Source organism: Lagopus leucura, unplaced genomic scaffold (genome assembly GCF_019238085.1).
Source record: "Lagopus leucura isolate 7727_CA_CO unplaced genomic scaffold, USGS_WTPT01 Super-Scaffold_100004, whole genome shotgun sequence".
Taxonomy (NCBI): Eukaryota; Metazoa; Chordata; class Aves; order Galliformes; family Phasianidae; genus Lagopus; species Lagopus leucura.
Genome location: NW_024962264.1, coordinates 57,229 through 74,456, shown reverse-complemented (window position 1 = coordinate 74,456; position 17,228 = coordinate 57,229). Strand labels below are relative to the sequence as shown.

General features: G+C 39.3%; 1 protein-coding gene across 9 annotated transcripts in view; it reads right to left on the bottom strand.

The window, feature by feature from the left end:
- TRIM2 (tripartite motif containing 2) overlaps positions 1 to 17,228 on the bottom strand; it is a 101,301-nt gene that overhangs the window by 27,190 nt on the left and 56,883 nt on the right. For all 9 annotated transcript variants that reach the window (XR_006178784.1, XR_006178783.1, XM_042870586.1 and 6 more), the window contains 3 exons: positions 14,802 to 15,525; positions 7,380 to 7,483; positions 5,918 to 6,085 (listed from right to left, as the gene is read on the bottom strand). Coding sequence is in view for 7 of the 9 variants with exons in the window: in XM_042870586.1 (XP_042726520.1) it covers positions 5,918 to 6,085; positions 7,380 to 7,483; positions 14,802 to 15,525 (996 nt within the window). In the remaining 2 variants the exon portion in view is untranslated. The remainder of the gene's footprint in view (positions 1 to 5,917; positions 6,086 to 7,379; positions 7,484 to 14,801; positions 15,526 to 17,228) is intronic.

Sequence of the window (17,228 nt, the reverse complement as noted above, 5' to 3'; positions counted from 1 at the left end):
TGATATAAATGTGCAGGATGGAGATGGTAAATGGCTAATTTTCCTCAATCTGCAGATGGCAATCTGACTGAAAAGCTACAGCAGAACTGGTGAACATTAGGTGCCTCTTCTGAGCACAAGAACAGCCAAAAGAAGCCACAGTCTGCACCTCTCCTCCCAGAGAAACACACAACGGGGCAGATTAAATGACAGGCAAATTTGGAAACAGTTACCCAGTTGGCTCCAAAAGTCAGGTCTCCTGCAAGCTTTTTTATGGTTCTGCACAGGCAGTCCACTGAACACACTGTATTGAAACGATGGATCCCACAGCTTCCAGATCCTGCAGTAATTTTTCAGAGACATCCTACAAACTTGCATCTATCTCTTTGGTGCATGACATAATTTTCTGTTTCCAACTGAATTATAGTTAAACAGACACTAAAGTATTCACCTTCATTATGAAAATACAATTTTTCACTGCACTGCCTTTACAGGGTGAGACACATTGATGCCTTTTCTGCCTCCCTTCCTTACCTGATGCAAGTGGTGAGGAATTTTCCCCTCTATTCAGCACTGGTGAGGTCACACTTGCTGTATTCTCTTTCAAAGAGGAGAGAGCCAGGCTCTTTTCAGCAGTCCTCAGTGTTAGGGCAAGAAGCAGTGGGCACCAACTGGAACATGATGTTCCCTCTGCACGTCAGGCTGCACTTCTGTGCCGTGTAGATGCTGGAGCCCTGGCACCGGCTGCCCAGAGAGCCTATGGGCTGTGGAGTCTCCTCCTTGGATGGAGATCTCCCAAAGCTGCCCAGACATAGGCCTGGGCAGCTGTTACAGGTGGCCCTGCTGGAGCTGGGGCTGGTCCTGATGGACCCAGTGGGCCATTCCATCCTTACGTAGTGTATGTGAGTAGCTAAAGCTGTGTTAGTCCCTGATTATCAAGGCAGGACAGATTACTCAGCATGGTGAAAATCCATTAACATAACTCATTTTGTTCAGTTTCCAAGTGTGTTCAAAGCAGACAACTACGTGAGTATCTAAAGAAGCTCAACTATCCTCAGGAAACCCCATGCTCCTATTCCACAGTACATTCTCATGGGTGGGGTTGATAAAAGCAGGAGCCACCTCAAAATAAAGAAAAGGAGATAACCTGCGGCTGTCTACTCTGAAGTCAACAGCATTATTACACAGTCTTTCAGTCTCAAAGAAAACTCCAGGGAGCAAATCTTGCAGCTTCAAGACTATGCATAGCCGAAGTGCAACAGTCATGTCTGTTTTATGTGCAGATACATATGCTCTCTTAAATTGCTCAATATTTTGACAATGAACACCTAATTAAATCACACGAAAATAACCCCAGGAAAAAAAAAAAACACTATTAAAAATGACTCGGTGATCACCAAGGGAAAGATATGAGCAAATCTACCTTCAGGTTTGCATAACAACAAAGCGGCAACAACATAAATCAAATGTAAAGCAGCAGATTTATTTCCTTTGCAGTGATTAAATAAAATATTCCCTTCTTTCCTCAGGGATACCTGAGTGCCTGCTTGTGCACTGCACCACCTCCTCACCAGGATTATTAGGAAGCCTTCCAGGATTCCTAAGGAAAAATAACTCAGACTTATGAGTACAGTGTCCTTCTGATCATATAAATATATATGAGAGGAAAAAAAAAAAACGAATAAATCGCATACTGTGTTAATGGACACTCAGCACTGAAGAGAGTAATAAAAATTACTATTCTTGGGACAGAACTCACAATATAATTTGCAGTAAGCAATAAATCACGCCCAGCTGGAGTCTGAAAGTCTTCTTTTTACTAAGAATCTCTGTCTCCAGTTTAGATGAAAATAAGCTGATGACACATCACTGGGTCTGGCTGAACATATGCTTTGTGAATTTTTATTTCAGGTTTCTCAGAATTGCAGGTGTGATTATTTAAAACAGAGCATTATGAAACCCAGTCACTGCTGTTAAGTACGTGAATGGAAGTATTCTCAGACTTTTCTGCCATTAGAAATAAATATAGTAGGATGAACCATCTGAATCTTTAACACAAATAATCGAATTCAGTCAAGGACATTTTGTTCCATGTTTTATAGACTTTCATGAATTCAGATTGGTTTTCAAATACATGTTTATAAAATCATAGTACTAGAATGGAAAATATTCTCTTGTGAGATATTCCAAGAGTTCAAAAAAAAAAAAAAAAATCCAAATTATACCAACTTCTTCCCCTGTAATGCAGGTGTGTTAGAGCTTTAGCTTCAACTCCACCCATCTTGTTGCTGTCAGAAAAGTTCACAATTGTCAGAAACTAATTTACAGACTTGAAATATGCCTTCTTTCCCCATTTTGCAACTTCCTAATGTGGAGATAGAACCATCATCACGCATTGTGATGTCACACAATAAATGGATTTATCATTTGTAGGGTTGTCTTAATTGAATTGTGACCATTTATCACACTCCACACAGAACTATTTCTATCTAAATATGCAGCCAGCATCAAGCAGCTCCCTTCTTAACCCCTTTAATAAGACAAGAAAATGAAACTCTGATAGATAAAATATTTCCTTCCATCTTTTCCCAGCCATCATAATTTGATGTCTTAGCTCAACTTACAACTCTGTTTGGCTAACAACAGGCAATCTTAGGTGTTGTCTAAGAGAGTCCTAAGATGTGAAAGAAAATAATTCTCTCCTCAGCGGACCACAATTTGTTCTGTGCCCCTTGTCTCCGTTTCCTTCATTAGGTTTGAACTTCACTGGCACAGCAGCTGACACTGTTGCTTCAGTTCTCTTTTTAGCCTAGCAATTAATGCTTTCTGTAACAGTTTTTTTAGGTGATTTGAAAGTAATTCACAGAGGAAGCCACCACTGTTATCCAGCTTTTACAAATGAGGAAAATACAGCACTGGGAAATTAAATGCAATATCAGCAGCACCTGTAAGACCTATGGCATAAACCAGAAACAGAACCTCCAGTTCTAAGACCCTGTATGATGCTTCATTGTGCAGGCAATACTGCAGCCTTTCATTTTAAGAGACTCATGTTTTGGTGCAATCTTAGCTTAGGGTTTGCCAAACTCTGCATTATGCCAGCTTCATAGCCTTGAGAAAGCAGAGCTCTGCCTCTGTTGCTACCAGCAGCTGAGGAAGGTGACACTTTTCTGCCTGGCAGAAACTGCTGGGATGAGTCAGCCCAGTTCTGTTGTTTGGAAAATGCCTGGGCTTGGCTCCAGGAGAAATTTGCTTTCTGGCTCACATGAGTATTAAAAAGCTGTGAAGCTAAAGGACAGTAAATAAAGAAAGAAGGAGACAACAACTAAATAGAATAAGTTCAAAAAAGACCCCTGATAATGCTTAGTGAACAACTAGCAGGCCATCAATATCTCAAATGACACAAAGTGTCTTGTGGGCACTACCCTTTGAAGTGAAGCTTATTCCTGTGTATCTGTGCATTCCAGCAGACCTTGCCTACTTTAATCAGACAGGGACCTTGTATGTTGTTTTTCCCAGATTTCCACAGGCTAGACCTGTTATATATGTCCTGTGCTTCAATCTGCCCTCCATGTAAAAGATGCATCTACAAATATTCTCATTTTTTTTCAGATAAATGTTATCTGTTGCATGAAATCTAAAAGTAGTATTTTCTATCATCAGTGTTTCATCTCTTATTAATCAGTTCTGGTCTCAAGAAATGCTAAGTCCAATGCACTATGCACACAAACATTGCTGACTTTACACAGCTAGTACAGTCTAACAAAAAAATATATATATTAACTAAAACCAAAGCTAGGCTCAAAGATGGAGGAACTACCACAATTCTTTTTTTTGTCTTTTCTTTTCCCAATACTTTGACTCCCAGTTGGACAGAGAGAGGTGGCTCCTCCACAGCCATGGCTGTTTCCCCCAGAGCTGACATCATCCACAATGTAGGATTTACAGCCTAGCTGGAGAAGGAAGGAAAATGAGCCCTCCCTCCTCCATGTGCAGATCAAAACAGTCCACATTAAATATGTGAATAATTATTTATATCACACTTGGACTACTCAGAAAGTTTGGATTCTTAAATAACTACATCTTTGTTTTGTTTTGTTTTCAGCCAAAGCACAGATGTTCCTGAGTAGCCGTACACTTTCAAAACTACTCAACAAGGAAGATCATGTCATCCCTGCAAATGCAAATCTTTTTTTTAACAACTTGTCATGGTTTTGTGATTTTTGGCTTTCGGTATTCCACATCATAACATCATGTGGGGCACTGGGACTTTAACTGTCAATGCTCAAGTCCTGGGTACCTGCCCTGAAGAGAAGAAGAACTACATTCCCCAGGGGACCTTGCGGTCAGGGAGAGGAGGTTTAACTCCTGGCAAGGTCGCCTGATCTCTCTTTCTCGCCTGCCCTTCGTCGTGGACACTGCTCCCCTCTCCCTGCTGCTCAACTGGACTGCGCATCTCACCTCAGCATTGTGGTGAGGCCTATCCACCTTTCGGACATTCTCTCTCTCATTATATTTGATTTATTAGCTTCAATTCTGATTATATTGTATTATAGTGTGTTCTCTTGCATTCCGATAATATACTTAGTGAATTAGTTTGTTTCTCCTCAGATCGGTGCCGCTGTTTTAATTATTCTGGGGTCTCCTGTTTCCTTTTTTTTTCCGGAGGCGCGGATCTGCGGATCCCTCCGCCCCGCTCGTCACGGAACCGGGCCGAACCAGCCCGTAAACCATTGACACAACTGCATTGCATACTAGTATTGTTTTATTTTAGCTTTGAGTCTGTGTAGTTAGAAGTGTACAAGTGTCTTTCTCAAATGGGAGATTCTGCAAGCAAAACCTGCTATTTGGTACAGCATTTGTCACTCTGTGAAAACTAATAAAAGAAGGGCATCTGTTCACAGCCACGTGAGTAGATCAGGATCCGAGCCCATTGTCATTAGGCTGCCAGAAAATGCTAAACGTGTGGTTTCTCTCCAAAACAGATCTCTAGAACTATGGTAGAACTATGGTAGAAATATCTCTGGAGGTTCTTTTTTTTAACTTGCCAGAGTGATGCTAATCTCTGCTAGAGAGAGCTATGCCCAGCATGCATCGCTCAATTTGGTTATATGCATTCAGACAACAGCACCAAATGGAGGTAAGCTTTAATTCTGGAATTGTACCCAATTCCCAGACATGATAAATACTGCAGGTTTACAAGCATTAGCGTAGAACAGTAGCTGTTGTTTTATTTTATTGCCACAAAAAGCATCCAGGCTCATATGAAAATAAGCACACGCTACTCAGAACTTGTTTTTTGAAAATAAGTAATTCTTTTCCTGCCCTTCAGCTTTTCTACTGCACAACACCCTACATAAGATACTCCTGACTGTGCTATAGGACCAGACTGATCTCTTGGATTGCCCCTTCCTTGCATTCACTAACAGGACCATATATAAATTATGCACTTGATTTGTTGATATGCATGGAGAAAATAGAGGACACAGTTAACAGTCAGTTGCCTTACATTTCCCTTCCATATGTCACTGAAGACTTCTCAAAAGTTTTTGTGTTTGTCTTGTGTGTACCTACATATACACACACAGCTTTATACATAATCAAACTACTAATGATGAGTTTGTCTAGTCCACCTACACTTGATTACATTAGCTATTCTCAACTGTAAGCTGCAGAAGGGCAGACAAATACCTAGTGCTCAGGACTGCAGAATGGAACATATGCTCTCTACTTGATATTACATTGGCAGCACAGTTGAGGTGTCTTCCTAATTATTATACAACATGGATGTGCCATGCATTTACACATCACAACCATGGAGTTTGTACTAAGTAACAAACAGTGCCATTTCCTGACACACACAAAAAATCCCTACAACGGTACTTTGAATTCCTTTGCAAGACAGAAATCTCAGGGGAGTTCTCATGGTAAGCCATACCTTAAATTTTCCATCTGATGAGAATATGCTAACCCATTTGTTGTCATAATCTGCAATAATGATGTCACCACCAGGATGCACAGCTACTCCTGTTGGACGCTGCAACTGGCCAGGAGACCTTCCTCTTATGCCAAAGCGACTTTTGAAGTGGCCATCATTGGAAAATATCTGTAACAGAAAACATTAGTTTTAAAAGTAGGTCTGCATCATCTATGTTTTGGAGCTCACAGTTTAGAATTCACTAATGAGCACTGTGATCAGGCAGACAGTCAGGAACGTTCAGTGCTTTTACACAGTCATATTTCAAAGCAATATGCCCAATGTAAGAAGAGGCCTCCACCTGGACCCTGATTTTATAAAAAGGAAGTTCTCGGCACTTACACTGCACTGTTTCTTGAATGATCTCAAAGTAATTTACAAACATTAGTGAACTATGGTTCATGATATCCCTCTAAGACAGTTGAAAGGAAGTGGTGTTATTCCTGCGTTAGAAATGAGGAAATTGAAGCACTGTCTTGACCACAGTCAGAAATGAAGTTTTTTGAAGATAAAAAGATAAGAAGCTAAAAGAGTATTTTAAAATGTAATCATTTGACTTCAGAAACCAGGCCACTTCCTGACAGATATCTCAGCTACTCAAAAATTAGTCCACTACTTGCATTCCTTAGACAATTAATTAGACACTGAACTTCTTCTGAAAGGGCCACAAATCACAACCTTTGAGGGCACTGATGAATATTAAACTCTCTTTGAAAATGCTTGGTAATAAGTTCTTACTGCAGGTGGCTTTCTGGTTCTGACATACTCAAGAACAAGTCACACACCACTGCTTTGTTCACTGCTACCACATAGCAGCCTAAGAAGTGACAACAAATTGTTAATTGTAAAAAAACAAAAACAACAACAAAAAAAAAAAACAGTCAACATGAATACATGTATGACGGGCAGGAGAAAACACAGCTAGATTTTCACACAGGTTAAAGAAGCCAAGAAATCCTGGGTGTTTGAGATCTAACACAGAAATGATTTTATCATGCTATCACACAGAAAAGTCCATTACGCAGACTAAAAGTCATTTGAAGATAGTATCTATGTGTGTATTTTTTTTTTACTTGTATTCACTTAAGAAATTATATTTGTGGCATCTTGTCCTATATTTTGAAACACTAACTGATGAATTTACAGTGTGAAGCAATATTTACAAAAATACATTTTTCCAGGTTATTGCACTGTCTACTTTCTTCATTCACTGCCAAGCATAAAAAGGAATGAAAATAAACTCTGACATACATGTTTGATACAGTGTAGAGCTGAAGAAGATAGCTACAAGTCAAGAGGATGGAATGACAATAGACAATAAGCAGCTTGGGCATTCTGGCATTGTGTTGCACAAAATCTGAAAATAAATAAGGCAAAGGTATGGGGAAAAAAAAAACCAGACAAATACTTGACAGTGGCATACCTGTACACACTGGTTGTTGCTGTCTGCTATTAATATTTTTCCATTTGTAGATGCAGCTACACCCTGAAGATTTGTAAATTCCCCTTTGTTTCTTCCCTTGGTGCCTAAAATTGAACACAAAGCACATAAATCAGGCTAGGTAGCATATAAATAAGTTAGAAACTAAAAGCCAGTACAGTTATTTATTACATCCTTGATCTATGGATGCCTATTTTCAAGAGTTCTTATCACCAATACAGAACCATGGCAGTAACAGATCCCAATTCTAAGTACAAGAGATTGTTCTTACTCTTTAGCATGTATGCCATTTAACCCTCAACAGAGGAATTACCGTGGCCTTCACAAAACAAGGCACCTTCACAATTTGCTTCTTGCTAGAGAAGGAAAACGTTTTATTCACAAGCTCTGGATTTTTTTTTTAAATATGGACTTTTGTTCAGGTGAGAAGGCGATGATGCAGTACAGTACAGTGCAGGGAGCATACAGACAGAGACAAAGCCGAGAACCTGGGTGATCGACAAGTGTTCACTCCAATTCCTAAATCTCTTCTGTGAAGTCAAGAAATTGAGGAAAAAAAATGTATTAGTGACTGCTTTGAATGAGGCCTTTTCAAGACAGGTTTGCCATTCAGTTTTGCTATTCAGTTTTGATTTAGTCTGCAAAAGTTTTCTTAGAAAACCATGATGAAAAACTGTTTTTGAATGACTAGGACTTGATGCCAATGAAGACCAAAATCTGGTGACTGAATCTTTCCGCAGAGACTTTAGACTGTTCTTACAAAGCAATACATACACACAGGTCTCATTTTTATCCAGAACAAATTAAACAGAGATTTATATAGAATCAAGGGGACTAATGGGATAAGGACCTACAAAAAGACAAGTGTTCACAAAAGTTCATTAAGTTTAAATGCCTTATTACTTAGCTGTTTGCTCTGCGACAGTCTGAGGACAGTCACAAATCAAACTGATGTGTTTAAAAGGTCAGCACTGAAGTTCTGATCCAAACTGCACATAGAGCACGTTAACAGTATTCAAACTCCTGCTGTGTTCATAAAGAAGGCTCAGGGGTCTTTAGACAAGCTTGCAGTTACAATCTTCAACCACAAAATTACTCATAATGAATGATTTTTTTTTTTAAAAAAAGATTCCACAAGCAGTTCATTCTGAGGCTTGCACGCAGAGCTATTTTACCATAGTTAAGTGTTTTCACAATAGTTCACCATCTGTGTATGAGGCATTAATTGGTTTCAATATATGGTTTCAACTGAAAAGCTTGTACTTTATTTTAGTCAATCTAAATATTCTGGAGTCCAATTATTAAAACTGCTCTGACTGTGCTTCCCAATATACAACATTCGTTAGCTCTAATTTGCACTTAACTTTCACCAGGGATGCACATGCTCTGAAAAAATCCTTCTTTCTGAGTGTGGGGTGCATATTTTCTGTCGCTGGCTAGAAACAACATTTAACTCCTTGGCACTTGGTGCTGAGAAGTTTTCTTTGTTTCAAGACTTACTTTCCTGAACTCGGCACGCTTCCCTCTTTCTCAGCAAAGCAATTTTCAGTTTTGTAGCACAAGGAGAAACTACATGTTAAGCAAGTAGTGAGTTACACACCAATTATGTTGCCCACACTTGAGCCATTTCTGTGTACTGTTTTATTGAGCAGTGCCTGAAGGATGCATGCAGTTATTTTTCTTTCCACAATTTGCTAATGGTGAGTTTCCTTTTTGCCATTTAGCCAAAGAAAAGGGATGAAAAGTGAGAAGCATTCCTTATACTACTGAGAGAAAAGGAAAAACACTTGTTAGAAAAGAGGAAGCATAAGCTAGAGCATCTGGAACCAACTAGCACAGCCATTTTGGAATGTATGCTCTTCCTCCTCAGAAAAATATTCATTTTTAACGGTAAGAGAGATCTATACAAAGAGTTGGCCAGAGTTTTCTTCACTGGGACTTCACAGATAAACACCAAACGAAAAGAAAAAAAAAAAGAAGAAGAAGAAATCACCCAGGAATGCCATAGTCACATTTCATAGTAAGTTTTGGAACAGTACTTCACTAACAGTGTGCAGATGAAAATCAGCTCCATGCACAATACCCTCGTAAACAGCATTCTGCAGTTATTAAACCCATGACCATGACAGGTTCTGCACACCTCTGTACAGTCCCTTCCACAAGGGGACAAATCTCTCTGGAGAAAGATGAGGCCAGTGAAACACACCTGATGTCCTAAGTTAAGTTCAGGAAGAGAACAGGAAACTCTGAAGTTTCTAATTTGAATAACTCACTACACCAGTATCTCATGTGAGAGGAAATCTTATGGTAATGTATGTAAGCACTCTGGAAAAGCAGGATCCTGCAACCATGTCTGTTACAACAAAGGATGACAGCTCCTTCCTTTTAAGCCAAGATTCCCTCCTTATAAACATACCTGCCTGAGAGATACATCAGCATCTTTTACTGCAAGATACCTCCCTTCTCTATCAAGGCAACCAATGCTTTGTCCTCTATTCTCTGGACAGTCACCCATCCCTCCTTAGCCTGGTGAGACATTTCATATGCACAGGGCTGGGGAGAGAGGACAATCTAGGGACCAAATCAGGGTCTGGGGTATTGCAGGGCTCCCCAGGAAGCCTGGCATGGAGATGAAAGCCTGAATCTTTTGTCTCTGTCTTCATCCAGACCCGTCTCTCTCTTGTTCTGAGCTACTGTTTGGACACAACAGAACAAAAGACATTTTACTCCAACTTCTGCAGCAAGTTGTATGGGACTGGGAGAGGAGGGTTTTCAAAAGGTAAGGCCAAGCAGAGCAGTTAGGAAGCTGCGGAACAGTTCCTTTTATACTGTTTTTGTAAACAGCTCTCTAAATAAACAATCAGATTAGATTTATCCCTATCTAATTCCTTTGAGTATTATTCAGCTTACCCTGCACAAACCAATTAATTTTGCTTTGAAGATATGATTTCAACAAAAGGGCAGCCATTTTCAGCTCAAGACTATGCAGCACAACCAGAACACTTCACAATTTCAGTCTTCTTGCATAGTACAGGCCAGGTTGAATCTCATCAAGAAGAAGGGAAAAAAAAAAAATAAAAAGACCTATTAAAATTACAGGAAACTTTAAAAATTATATCATGCAACTAAGTTTTGCTTTGTAAGTGCTGGCCATCTGGATGAACCTGTTGAACAATGTACATTCCTTATATTCATAGTAACAGAAGTGGTTTTGCTTTCTAAATTTCGCTGATATGGCTAATGATGTCTCTGCTTGCTAAACTAGACTTACCAGCTTCCTAAAACAGAAGCAGCATACCACCCCTCTCAATTAGAAAGGGATTGTCTTCAATGACACAAAAATCCTTCAGAAAGATTAGAGGTTAATGGGAGAGCTGAGAGGATGCAGTACCCATAGCATATTGTATAGCTACCATTTCTTTCCTACCTACACCATCAAATAACTCTTCTGGGTCTGTTCTCTGTATAACATTGAAAAAAAAAAGATAAAACTGAACAGTATGGAAAGATCAACATATAGGCTGCACAGACGGGTATGACAGAGTTGTCTTCTTGTTTCCTGGCTTTGATTTTTCTCAGAATGCCAACCAGCTACACCTATACGTCCATTCTTTCTCCAATGCCCTTAGCCAGGCTGTAAGGTGGCTTGGGTAGGGAAAAGTAAGGAAGGAGTTAAGGGTATGGAAAGAGAAGAAGCTGTTTCCTGCTGAGTAGCTAGAATTCCTCTGGACCATGCATACAAGGGAGCTAACTGCAGTTAGAAAATTTCACTCTTTTTTCAAGATGGTTACGCACAGAACCTATTTATGTTTTTGTAGTTGCTTAAAAAGTACATATTCATGGACAGCCCCATCTCTTGCAGACAGGAAAAATCACTACAGAGTGTCAGCAAGAGGTCTTTAGAGAAAATTTAATAATAAGTATGAGCCCTAGAAAGTTTAAACATTTCCCTAAAACCTACACACAGCTCACCATTTATTATTTGTCAAATTTAAGTCTAGCACCTCTGCTCCACCTAACTCTGCTTTGAATTTGCAGACTTTATCAGCCATAAATACATGACAGCTATTATTACACAGGCTTTGTTCATGAGTTCTCACAGAGTAAATTCACAGCCTCTTCTTCACTTTCAGTATTGATAACAGCCCAGATGACGACATTCATACCTAGTAAGGAAGCTGACAGAATGTACTGCTAAAGGTGCTTTTTTCCCCCTTAAAATTAGAGTGAGTTACTCATTAAATTTAGCTAAATTTAGATGCTCAGTTACATGCTGAACAGACAACTAAACACACGCTAAGGAAAAGAAAAATGGAACTTTCCAGCAGAGAGCCAATTCTCCATCTGGCTGAGCCTGATGCCAGTTCCAGGCATAAATAAAGAAAGAGAAAATGCAGTTGAAGTGGGAAATGGCACCACTACTGCTAAGCAGTCAAAGAACCCAGTCGTGAAAAGTGACGGAAAAAAAATACCAAAGCACAGAGCTAGAGCACCAGATGGGGCTCTGGACAAGAGTAGCCACCCATGCATGGCTCTTAATTCTCCTTTGGAGAACATGGCCAAGATTTACCAGGGAGGGTGGAAGTGCTATTACCAAACATCCCTCACTTCTACTCAGCATAGGTCTAAGGCACACGAGCAGAGCAACAGAAGAGCTTTTCCTCTCACTTCAATGCTTTCTACCCCTTGCAGTAGAAGTAAACACCATATGCAACAATTATTTTCTAGAAATCACAAACAGGTTTTGTTTGCACAAACTTACTACATGCCACAAAGATAGATTTTTTTGCTTGCGAGTTAGATCTAGACGATCTTGAAAGTCCCTTCCAATGCAAGCCATTCTACGATTCCATGCTTTCATTAACGTACTAAGTTCAGCAGGCTGAAACATTCAGAACATGAGAACTGCATGGACACACTCTTAAAGATCATGCCTGGTTTTTGTTGAGGATGTAAATAACTGAAAGAAAAGGAAGCAAGAAATGCTCTGTCCTTTTAATTAATGCATTACACAACTGTACGAATGCAGTCAATACCCTGAGGTTTAAAAAGTCTGAACAGAACCATACGTCATTTTAAAAGCAATGAATATTATGGAATTGGCAAATGATACAATGCCTAGTTCCCCATGAATGAAAACATTTATCTGCACTAACACTGTGTTAAAGTTGATATTCACACAGGAATGATCTTCTGCTAGGAGCTGATTGATTAAGGTCTGCATAAAAGCCCGTATTTCAACGTACGTACAATAGCACGCTCCATATACTCGGATGCCATAGGAATGTTACAGTATGATTCTCCAGCACAGCCATATGTACCTCTGGAACCCAAGTGCAAGTTTTATCTTCCGTAGTTTTAAACAAAAATCCACATTTGGCCAGGGCTATCAGAGGAATTCAACAATGGGATCCAAACAGATACACAGTTGTGCTGGAAAAGAGCAATAAACTTCATTTTGCATAACTTCATCAACAAATGAACCAAACCTCAAGTGTCCTGAGTAATTAGAAACTGGAGCCAAACAAAATCTTAAATTCCTGAAGACAATCCCTGCGCAAATGTCAGAAGTTCTAGTTTATTAAGCACACAGATTTTGGAAGAGTATGAAAAAGCTAGAGCATTACAGCTACAACTCCTTAGAGACTGCTCAGATGATGCATATATAATCCCACAGGAACATCACTATCTAGGATCATTTTGTGAAATGAGAAGCCAAGAACAAAATGCGGAGTGAGATTAAGCGTTATTCTCAGTTCAGTTTTTCAATAACATCTCAAATGTGGAAAATCCTGAGGGCTCTCCTCAAGGAAAAGCTGTGAGATATGTGCAGCTGTAGCTCTTTTTTTCTTTGAAGAATGAGAGGACACAGAAAGACAGGGAAAAGGAAGGAGAAAAAGCTCCAAAATAAAGCACACAGTCATGATTGCATCACAATGAAAAGGCACCACACTTTTCAGAAAATATTCAGGACTGTATTAGAGTTCACTGTGTAGTAGAGAGAATCATTAAAACAACAGCAACCAACTAGAGCCATAGCACTATTTGGCAGTTAAGTTAGAAGCTGATACTAGAAACAAGGGATACAGAAGTAGAAATCACAACCTGAAATCATGTTAGGCCATACTGAAAGCTTTATAATAAGAATGCTAAAGGTTTTAAAATTATTTCAGGACTTCAAATCTGCTCATCCAACCTAGCATATGCTCTATCGTATGATGTGGCACAACCACTTCCAGAAGAGATCAAAGAAACGTTTTCTTTCAGGCAGGGTTCAGGCATCATCCTAAACTCATTTTACCTTGTCTTAAAACAAGGTGCCCAGAAAATCTCAGAAACTTCTATACATACTCTCTGTAGCTCTTAACCAGCATTATCAGTGAAATCATATTTGGGAAAAGCCACAGGTCTCTTTCCATTCCTGCAGGAGTCCAGACCTGATTACTCTGCCTCTGTGCAAGGCTTTTTTCCTTAACAACTCATCAATAGGTTTTGCGATCGTAACACCCTCCTGCTAGAGGCAAAGCAATGTTGGGTATTAAATTAACAAAAGGCACCTACCAGCTTTGGACAACCAAGTGCCTATTGTTGAGGAGGCTCTGCTCAAGCTGAAGCTACTTTTTTGATAAGTGCTCAAATGTGATATACAGACTTGTATAATACCGGAAGTCAACTTCGTTTTCTTCTTTAGTTGTGCAAAGTGAAAAGTTGTTGTTGCTGTTTTTAACTATATAAGTTAACTATTTGTATAACGTATAAACTATGGTAGCTTAAAAATAGATTACCCCAAAAGAGCTGAAAGAAAATCAGAATAAATAGCATCTATATTTTACAAACCATTAGAAACCCACAAACTTCGAGACACTACCACATTATATGAAGGAGGAAACATGTTTAGATAGCAGGAAAAAATACAAGACACTTTTAAAGAAACAAACAACAAATAAAGGAAATCATAGTTTTGTCCTATGCTGACATCAAGGAATAACTATGTTTGATCATAGGTTTTAACATGTAGATCCTGGTTAATTAATTAGATTAACGTCTAGGGCAGTCATTTTAGAGACAGAATCCTCCTACTTTGTCTCTTGCCATACAATTTTTAAAAGTAGTAGTTCAATACAAATCTGCAGCATTGGTCTTGTTATTCTGCCATGTAAAATCTTTTATGATAATGAGATGTATGCATTTCTCAACCCCAATTCTAACTAAATATTTGCCAGTAGAATGTCTGAAACATGTGCTTTTAAAATGTATATGTGTAATAATTAAGAGGCCTAGAAGTATTATCAGGTTGCTCTACTTAGAACCTTAATCTTAAAATAATTTTACACTGGGAAATTTTCATCCAATTTCCCCGAATTGCTTTAGCTTATGGCAGTAGTTAGCAGAGAAGTCACCTACCTACTCTGAAGATCAAATCATCTTCAATGGGATTCTCTTTTCTTTTTCCAGTGCTGTACATGCTTGCAGGTCTTTTCACAGCTTTCTGCTTCACATGACCACTGCCAGGAGATTTAACACGTCTCTTAACCCCCTCAGTGGTAGGGGATACATCTGCCGATCTGACCACTTTCAGTTTAAATGGGCTGCCCTTGATGTGTTGATCGTAAAGTCTCAGTGACAATGTGAAATCCCCTTCTTTCTGAACAGTATACAAAAATTCGTAAGTGCCATTTTTATTGTCAAGTATTTCTCCATCTGCTACACTTCCATCAGGCGTGCTCAGCTCAGCAGTGAGGTAAGCGTTCCCGGACTTACAAAGCTCCCCATCTTTGTCCTTGGTGGTGATGGTGACGGACATGGGCTGTCCGATCACAGTCTGCCGCAGTCCCTCACCTGTGGCAACTGTTTCAGAGGCAACAGCATTGGTGGTTAAAATAGTGCCCAAATTGTGAATGGACTTTTTCAGGCCTTCCGTTTCCACTATGAAGTCCAACTGATCGTTTTCACGGGGCTGCAAGGGGAAATCCCGCTCAGCCAGTTCATTCAGTTTGTCACTCATCTGCTTCTTCACCAACAGCACTTCAGTTTCGGTGCCATGGTTGAGGGCCTGGGCTGTAAAGTTGCTGCAACTTTTAATGCTCTCTTGTCCTTCAAGCAAGGTATCCAGCTGGGTTTGGAGAACCTGCATGCATTGCCAAACACCACATCAGCATCACATGGCAGGATTTATGCTAGCAACATTTAGCATGCTTCACCCCTGAAGGCCTTTATAGAAATACCATTTATAGTACTTTAAAGTTTTTTGTGGATTTTTTTTTAAGTTTCACTGTAGAAAACATACCTAACTGTAACTCACTGTAGTGAGTGTAACTCACTTACTGACTTACTGAGTGTAACTCACTTACTTACTGAGTGTAACTCACTGTAGAAAACATACCTCTCTACAAATTCTTGGAATATCACACTGCAACAGAAAAAAATGTACCCCATTTGGATCACCATGGCTTTACACATCCACTGCCTCAGTAGGTTGAATTATTTCCTCACTTTCCTCATTTTCTTTTTTTTAATTTGTAAATAAACACAGAATTTTAAGCATCCTTCCATCTAGCCCTCACAGTTAATGAGATAGTTACTGAAAAGCAAGCTGTAATGTGTGTACCTGCAGAGAGATTTTCAGTCATCAGGCCCATCAATAAGGGAGGCTATAAGAAGAGTTTCATAAAATTATCTCTTCAGGGCCAGGGGAAACTTTGGGTTACTCCTTTTTGGGGAAGAATATGAAGGTATTGTGTTGGGGATACTGGAAAGAGTTGGATTGAGTATCCTGCAATTTTGTTGGGCAGCAAGTAGCTACTCTATATTCAAGACTGAAAGAGAGCTTCCATTATAGGCTCAGTTCTGGCCCTCAGTCTAAAATCCTTAGAGCGGTACTGACATCAAAACTGTGAGGCATGGGCTGGGAACAAGATTAAAATTTCTTGAAACTGTTTTCGCAGTGAATTAGAAAAATGATCCTTGAATTATAGCAGCCTAACAGAGAAGCTCATGGGAGTTTGGAAAGCTCAAACATTCCATTTGCTCCCACATCTTTAAAGAGAAAGTCCCCAAAAAGTACTCAGTCATACATATGGTATGTTTTTCCTACTGAGAAGAACTAGGGCACAAACATTACTGCTAATCACAGAAGTTGTTTTGTTGACTGCTACTGTAAAGTAAGCATTTTTTAAATAATTCAGTTGTTCTAATTAAACTTGGAAACTGTTGGCTGTATTACTGTGAGACACTCTTCCCTTGCTGATGAACACTGTGCTACGATGCTGTGTTCTTAAGGGCATTTTACTTCTGATTTGCATAAAACTATCTGTTTTTCTCTACTTACTGGAGAAAAAAGTCTGACAAATTATTCATATGGAAAAGTGATAACAGCGTGAAATCTACTGCAAGCAAAAGAAAGTAGGCTGATTTAAACATTTCACTAAGTTTCAAGTTATCTGTTTCTCTAGACACCTGGAAACGTCTCAGGACTCATTTCAAGGCATTTCCAGTCTGCCTTGTCTTTACTCCAGAACACAAATAACTAGTTGAACAGATAGCATGACTACTAAAGTCCCAGGATGATAAAAGTCCATACACTCGGGATAAACCACAGAGCACGAAGGAGGATGATTTGCAGCTACATTTTACAACAACTATACTCTTAGTATTGCTTTCTTTCATTACAGACACAGAAAGTATTCAGTCCTACCATAACTAATATTTAAGATGTGTTTACTGCATTTTACATGAGGCCTCTCTCAGTTCATTTAAAACCAAAGCTGAGTGGGAAATATTTGGATTTGTAACATTTTGCAGGCTCTCTACTCACTCAGAAACAAAAATTTA